Source organism: Protobothrops mucrosquamatus, unplaced genomic scaffold (assembly GCF_001527695.2).
Source record: "Protobothrops mucrosquamatus isolate PMUCROS unplaced genomic scaffold, P.Mucros_1.0 scaffold2660, whole genome shotgun sequence".
NCBI classification, from domain to species: Eukaryota; Metazoa; Chordata; class Lepidosauria; order Squamata; family Viperidae; genus Protobothrops; species Protobothrops mucrosquamatus.
The window spans coordinates 128,636-136,962 of NW_015388709.1; the positions used below are offsets into that span (position 1 = coordinate 128,636).

An 8,327-nucleotide genomic window follows, 5' to 3' on the forward strand; every position below is an offset into this window, starting at 1 on the left:
TCATCTTGACCACAGACGCCAGCCTGTTTGGCTGGGGCGCTCACCTCCAGACACACCTAGCCCAGGGTCAATGGTCCCGTTCGGACTTGAGCCACAACATAAACTGGCTAGAACTCAGGGCCATTCACGTGGCACTCCGCCACTTCTCCACCATAGTAGCGGGGCAGCATGTATTGATACTGACAGACAACGTGGCAGCAAAGGCACACGTGAACAGGCAGGGAGGGACCCAATCCAAGTCCCTTATGCTCGAAGCCCACAGTCTGGGCTCTTGGGCAGAGGCCAATCTAGGATCCATCAAAGCAGAGCATATATCGGGGGAGGTGAACCATCAAGCGGACTCCCTGAGCAGGTCTACGGTGGACCACTCAGAGTGGCGCCTGGACCCAGTTCTGTTCAGGGAGATCTCGGATAGATTCGGCCAACTCCAGTTGGACCTCTTTGCCTCCCCGAACAACTCCCAACTGCCCAGGTACTTCACCAGGTTCCCATCCCCAGGGGCAGAGGAAACGGACGCTCTTCGCAGCAAGTGACCCAGGGGGTTGCTGTACGCATTCCCTCCCCTCCCGCTGATTCCGGCCACCGTCCGCAAGCTGCTGCAGGAGCAGGCGGAGGTCATCTTGATTGTTCCACACTGGCCGAGACACCTGTGGTTTGCCGACCTAGTGGAACTTTCCATCTCACTGCCATGGAGGATCCCTCCAGACCGCATCTCCCTCAGCCAGGGGGCCCTTTAACACCCGATCCCCAGTGGCTCCAGTTGGCCACCTGGCACTTGAGCGGAGAAATTTAGCCAGACAATCCTATTCGTCCAGGGTGATCTCAATGAGCCAAGCTTCCAGGCGCCCCTCGACTAATAGGATATATGATGCCAAGTGGAGAAACATTTGCCTGTGGTGCACTAAGCACCAACTCCAGCCTCTTTCTGTCACCATTCCCAATATTTTAGACTATCTGTTGGAAGGTATGGATAAAGGGTTAACACCTAGCACTATCCACAGACAGGTAGCGGCCTTGTCCACGGTGCTTACTTGTGACAATCTGGTCCCTTTAGCCCAGCACCCAATAGTAAGCGCCTTTCTCAAGGGGGCAACTAACGCCAGACCACTGGCGGTTCACCGCTACCCCTCTTGGGATCTACCACGGGTACTACAAGCGCTAGTTTCACCGCCGTTTGAGCTGATCAGGTCTTGTTCATTAAGGCTCCTTTCTCTGAAGGTGGCCTTTCTGATTGCAGTCACGTCAGCCAGGTGTATTTCGGAGCTGGCTGCCCTTTCAGTTAGGAGTGACCTGTGTACCTTTTATGAGGATAGAGTGGTCCTTCAATTAGATCCATCCTTCATTCCGAAGGTCAATACCTGGTTCCATAGGACCCAAGAGTTGGTACTTCCGAACTTTTGTCCCAATCCATCGCATGGGCTGGAAAGACAGTGGCATAAACTGGACATATGCAGGGCTCTGCGTTATTATGTGAAACGAACCTCTGCCTTTCGCAAGTCAGAGGCCTTGTTTGTGTCATTCCAACCTTCTTCCATGGGTCAGAAGGTTTCCTCTTCGACCATTGGGAGGTGGATTAAGGCGTGCATTGCCCGTGCTTATCTCTCTCAATCCCTACTGGTCCCTGGACGCATCACTGCCCACTCCACTTGCAGTGCGGCTACATCAGCGGCCTGGTCTACCCAGGCGTCCATTGAGGAAATCTGCAGGGCGACAACTTGGTCCTCACTTTCCTCCTTCATCAGGCATTACAAGCTGGACAAGTTTGCCTCTGCGGATGCTTCGTTTGGCCGGAGGGTGTTACAGCAAGTGATTTCTTCTGGTGGGACACAAGCCCAGACTAGTTCCCCCCCTTAGGGACATGAGCGGCTTTGGTATGTCCCACCGGTGGATTCTACACTCATCATGCTGGAGAAGGGGCGTTGTCTTACCTGAACGCCTTTTCTCAGCATGATGATATAGAATCCACACCCACCCTTAAAGGCCGTCTGGGCCTATGTCAGAGTAGGAGGAGCCAATGCGTCAGACTTCATCATGTTTTGCTTCGCCTTGGTCAAAAACTGGGTAAGGTCCAGCCCAGGAGGCGTGGCAGATTTCTAACTTAGTCTCAACTGAGCAGGAAGGCTGAGATTACCCACCGGTGGATTCTACATCATCATGCTGAGAAAAGGCATTCAGGTAAGACAACGCCTCTTCCAATTTTGTCTATTGTTTCTTACAATGTTCTAGTGCCCAGTTCAAAAAAGTCTGACTTCTAATATTTCAAGCCCATTTGCAGTAGCATCCAAAGAAAAAATATTAAAAGGCTGATTTGCTAGCATTTTATTTAATTTTCAAAGTTCAGATCTCTGCACTGCTGACTAGATGAACTGCCCCGTTTGGTGCTTTGCTGCTAGTTGTTTACTCCTGGGCCCTGACCAAAGAGATGGGTTCCGTCATGCTTTCTTTCAGTTCATCTACTTCTCTCAAAGATTCACTTGTTTCAAGGTCAGCATCACAGGTGGTTGAATTGCATGTTGGTGGCAATGGACATGTGGTATCTGGAGTTTCATCAGTTTTCATGGATGGGGGATTCAGCTCAATGTTCAGTAATTCCTTGATATCCTGAGAAATTGCATCCTGGTCTTCTATTTTCTGTAATTTATCATTGTGTACAGTGAGGTCACTTGTTATTAAATCCATTGCATTTAAAAGCTCTTCACTTTTTGACACTTTGCTCTGGGATTTACTGGTAAGTTGAAGGTTCTCTGCTGATTCATTCTGTAAATGTCTATATGCATCGGACACTCCAGTAGACTTTTCCTCCCTGTTGCAGCCCAAGTCAACTTTTAGAATCTCCAGCAGATGGCGCATTTTGTTCTAAGATAGGACAAAAAGATTAGACAGCAGTAATTAAAAATATGCCTCATAACAAAAATTTAGAAAATTTAAAAATCCATCAAGAAGTTTATCAAAGATAAGTAAGTTCCTACTTATCTACTCGCATTTGCATGCTTTTAAACTGCTAGGTGGGCAGGAGCTAGGTGAAGGTGGACACTCACTCACTCCGTCATGCAATGATGGGGTCTCAAACCCGGGTTGTCGGCTTTGCAGCCAACAAGCCCAGTGCCTTAACCACTGAGCCATTGCACTGCCCATAAGTGGCATACCAGATGGTTGTGCAAGGGCCCTCATGACCACAGCTGCCACATGCTCTTCAAGCAGCAGCTGAAAGTCCAGAAAGCTTTATATACAGATGACATTGATCCAGGAAATCTTATTATTAAATGAGCAACATATTCATAATTTGTCACTTTGCATAAGTGATAAATGAAAGTAGAGAATAATTATATATAATCATGATATGATAGCTTATTCCATCTAACCATTCGGGATTACAGTTATCAGTTTATCAACTCTGGTTTGTTCGGGAAAGAGAAAGTCTGGGAACCAAGTTTGATTCTGGATGACTACATGAACTTATCCATGCTGTTACTTTATTTATTTATCAAATGTATGTAGCCACCCATCTCACAAAAAATGACTCTGGGAGGTGTAGGATTATCATTGTAACAACATGGACATATTTGCCTTCTGCAATTTTTATTTTTTTTTTTACTTCCCAGTCTGGTCTACAGCTGTAAGGTGCTCAAGTGTTTGTCTCTATAAGCACTAACCAGCTCTAACCATCCTTCAAGGTCAGCTGTCTCTGTTTGCATACATGGTTTGGATGCCACAAGTCACTCTCCCTGGCTGCTTCATGTATTTATTTATGTGGAAGAAGGACCAAAGTGGCAACTGATAGTAATGCATGAATTAGCAAGATGCTTTTTCAGAGGGTTACTTTCATAAATGAGTAATCCTGTCTAATGGTTGTAAATACAATATATATATACAAAACAAATATTCTTCAGCAAACACATTGAAGAAATTTTTAGTACTCTTAAGATGATTTCTCATCTATGCAGCATACCTTATTTAAATGGTTTTTGTTTAATTCTATGTGACGTTCAAACAACCTTTCCAAAGCCCTTTAAAAAAACAAAAATAGGTATTACACAGGAAGTAATTGTTTTCAAAAGAAAACTATTAAAAATAATCAACTCCAAGATGTTAACTTATTTTTTTAAAATAGAAACAAAATAATTCTCCCACTCAAGAATTAAATTCTTTTATCTTTGGTCTTCTGTTCTTTTGCTGCAGCCGTCCTGCTTTCATGTGTAGTTTCTTTCATCTTTCCTACTTTTTCATGTTCATTTTTCCTTAAATCTACTCTTGAAACTACCAAATGGCCTGCCCAGATTTCAGATCTCTTATCACCTTATATCTTTCATTGATTCTTCCAATCTTTCATCAGAAACCATCAAACCAGCCATGCTTCTAGAATTACATTTATTTCTTTGCTGGACATGTACATGAATAGATGAATAGAAGATGTGCTTAAACCACATCTTCAAAACCAACAGACGTTTTCTAAGTAGATAGCTGTTAGTTACCCCTCTCATTCATTCTTGGGTCTCTGAATGGCCTAGACACCTTTTGTTCATTGTCTCATCTTACTTCCATTTACCCATTCATGTCACCAGTAAAATATTTTTTTCCTCTGGATTGTATTTATTCAGAATTTTGCACACTTCTCACCCCAAACCCATATCTGGTTCTTCCTTTATTTACTATTTATCTATGCTTCATTGCAAAAAAATTAAAATGAAGGAACTTTAAATATATATCCAACCTGTTGGAAAATAATCCAAGCTTCAGAATTTCATCTGTTATGTCCTGAATAAAATTTAAATACTGCAGTTCTTCTTCTCTAAACAGAAAACATAAAAACTACTTTTAGTCTCCAAATAAAAACATTGATCAAGCACTTTAGTTGCTACTAACCATTTCCCATTTATGATCTTGGACCATAAATACTAATATCAATAAATGAAGACAAACTAATATGTTTGGTGGATTAATTCACCTCAAAGTCTTCTTAGGAATGAACTTGCTCTACTTCCTGCCATATTTTTGTTGTCTACTGTACAAATTTGCTAGTACAAATGTGTACCTTTTTATACAGGGGATCTTCCTGCCGCATCTGAAACAGGCTCAGCTGTGTGTACATATATTAGGGAATAGCTTCCCTAATATATTCTCATTGACCTGAAGATATTGCATTCATAGCAAAAGATTAATATGCAACTCACACTTCAATTAACAGTTGAATGAACAATATCTAACTGCACTATTAATAGGAATGTGCAATTTCTTCCCAAGCTGGATTATGTGTACATATGTAATGAACTACATGTATCTGGATAGCAGGACCTAAGTCCTGAATTAGTTTTCTTATTACATTCAGTTGTCAAGCTAAGCAGCGTTTACTTTTTTTTTTTTAAAGAAGCATGTTTAACAAAAGAAACATTTCAAGGGAAATAGCAATAATAATAGCACTTAGGCGTATATATCGCTTCATAATGCTTTACAGCTCTCTCTAAGCAGTTTACTGAGTCAGCCTATTGCCTACAATAATCTGGGTCCTCATTTTGCCAACCTCAGAAGGATGGATGGTTGAGTCAACCTTGAGCTGGTCAGAATCAAACTCCTGGCAGTGAGTTAGCCTGCAATACTGCATTCTAACCAATGCACCACCACGGCTCATTTTAAGTTATCTAAACATCAAGCAAGTAGATGCAAACTAATGCAATACATACTGAACAGAAATAAGCAATCAGCAAATCTGCTAATATGTCACTAAATTTCTGTAATATAGCTTTGGGCCCCAACGCTAGAAAGCAAATAAAAAAAATGCAGAAGAAATGGAAGTAAAATTATGCAGTTTGATTTAAATCAATCAACCAAACCAGGTTGTGGTGTCCTGAAACATGTGAATGTTGTGGTTATATCAGACTGTCTGATATTGTGATATGTGTCAACATGGTATTAAGGGGTGGGATGGAATAAGTGAAAGAAACAGCATCAGTGATATAAAAATAATCTGGTAATTTTTCATTATGCAACGATTTTGCAACTGATGTACATGGATCCAATTGTAATTTGGTATCATGTCACTTAAAATGTCAGCTTCATTAATGTTTTGCACTTATGTAACATTGAAATTAATGAGTTACTTACTCAGCTTGGATTTTCCTCATGGTTGGGGACTCAACAGAACATGGAGAAATTGCTCTAAGCCATAAGGAGGAAGAAACAGTGCAAATCAGACCCAGAAGGCAGAATACTATGAGCATGTACATTGTTTCATATAAGGCTATGCTCGAATTGGTCTCTGTGCCTACAGGAGGAAAGTGCACAGTATGATCATTCTTATTATTGAATTTTACTTAGCTTGCCCTCATCAATGAATGTATAAAGGCGAGGGAGTAAATAAAATCAATTAATCACTTTTAGAATTATTAAATGGCTATTACTCAGTAACTCTCACTGTTTAAAGGGGGAGAAAAAGGGAGAGAAATATAAAACAGTTAATCAAACTGAAACCTGTCAATCTGCATCACGGGTGTCAAACTGCCAACCGGTGGGCCGGATGCATCATAGCGAAACCGCGCCCACCCCATTGCTGGCAATGGAAAAAAAGGCGCAATATGTCACGACACGTCACGTGACGTTGCAAGTTTGACACCCCTGATCTACATAGTGGGGAAAGACAAGTAAAATGCAAGAAACTCAAACCCTGGGCAACCAATCAGGAGTAGCAAGATGCTTATTTTTCTCTGAGTTTTTAAAAAGGAGAGAGGAACAGCTCTATTTTGCCCTTGCAATTTTGCCTTTGTCTTCTATCCCAATAGGACAGATTCTGGGCAGTGAACAAATAAACGACAAACCACAAAGCATAATAAATAAAACAGTCAACAAACATTCCAGTATGTTTTTAATGCATAAAAACAGGTAGTAGGGTTAAAGTATCTCTGGTGGAGGAGTGTTCCAAACTGTGTGGATTGCTACTAAGAAGGTTTGCTGTTTATTCCATGCCCTCTGCACTTCTCAGCATCCCCCTTCTGGAATTTTGGTGGGGATGGGAAAGTTGGTGCTTAATGAATTCCAGTGGTTTATATATACTATATAGGTTTTAAAGATGATAACCAGCACTTTGAATTGGGCCCAATGTCTTCCTAGCAATCAGTGCTGCAAACTGGAATCTTTGCCATAGCCTGAGGCGGCACTGTAGAAGTTCAGCGTACTAGTGACAATTCACCTTGAATAGATTATCTCTCCCACTAGTTATACTAAGATGTAGAACGAACTGGAGAAAGCACCAATCCTTGTGTGGCCCATGCTGTTGCTTCTAGAAACTCATGTTCTTCCCTTCCATGATCTCCAACAGCAGCTGCCCATTCAGGTTAAAACAGGATCATCATAAAATGGGTCTCTTAAACACACAACTTTGGTAGGTTGTCCAGAAGAATACCAGTGTATGGAAAGCTGGTGAAAACAAACATCTAATTTCCATATTCCTTCAACAAAGGCAGCCCTTTATTTTTAACCCTTTGTTAAAAATTGAGATTTTGCATTTTACCCATCTTTCACCTCAAGTAAACATCTGTTCATTGATGGTGGGTTAATCATCCAGTTACATCCAAAAAAGATTTTATCACATTCTCATTAATTACTAATTCGTTATTTATTAATCAAAACAAATATTGTGATTCAAACAAACATTTCATCTTTCAGATTGGCTGTTTATTTGCTCTGCTACTGAAATTTTGTTTGAAGGAAAAGATGTGTATTCGTACTTAGATAACTTCATGCAGATCTAAACCTCATGAAATACATCATTCTGGATTTCACAGGAAAGCATGGTGATGTGCTATTAGCAGTGAGGGAGAGTCACAGAGCTTGTCAAAAAAGGAAGAAAAAGATCCGAACGTTGCTTACCTTGGAGAGGATAACTGAGAAATAGTTTTCATTTCATCAAACATCTGTTCATTAGAAAACCTGGGATCTTCTACCTATATATAAATTTAATAAATAAATAAATAAATATATAAAGCATATATCTCTGTTACTAATACAAAATTCATTTGTAGTATTGTATTATATGTTATGTTATGTTGCCATAAAGAAGAGGGAGTCAAGCTATTTTCCAAAGCACCTGGAGGCAGGACAAGAAGCAACGGGTGGAAACTGATCAAGGAGAGAAGCAATCTAGAACTAAGGAGAGACTTCCTGACAGTGAGAACAATTAACCAGTGGAACAACCTGCCTCCAGAAGCGGTGAATGCTCCAACACTGGAAGTTTTTAAGAAGAGACTGGACAGCCATTTGTCCGAAATGGTATAGGGTTTCCTGCCTGAGCAGGGGGTTGGACTAGATGACCTTCAAGGTCCCTTCCAACTTTACTA

At 41.2% G+C, this 8,327-nt stretch overlaps 1 protein-coding gene across 1 annotated transcript in view; it reads right to left on the minus strand.

Moving 5' to 3' along the window:
- Positions 1–2,341: 2,341 nt before the first annotated feature.
- The window catches only part of LOC107296139 (spermatogenesis-associated protein 7), a gene marked incomplete at its 5' end in the record, with an annotated part of 9,521 nt that continues 3,535 nt past the window's right edge, over positions 2,342–8,327 (minus strand). Inside the window, 5 exons of the mRNA XM_015825484.1 lie at positions 2,342–2,856; positions 3,950–4,007; positions 4,712–4,789; positions 6,100–6,153; positions 7,861–7,934. Coding sequence (XP_015680970.1) covers positions 2,398–2,856; positions 3,950–4,007; positions 4,712–4,789; positions 6,100–6,153; positions 7,861–7,934 — 723 coding nt within the window. The remainder of the gene's footprint in view (positions 2,857–3,949; positions 4,008–4,711; positions 4,790–6,099; positions 6,154–7,860; positions 7,935–8,327) is intronic.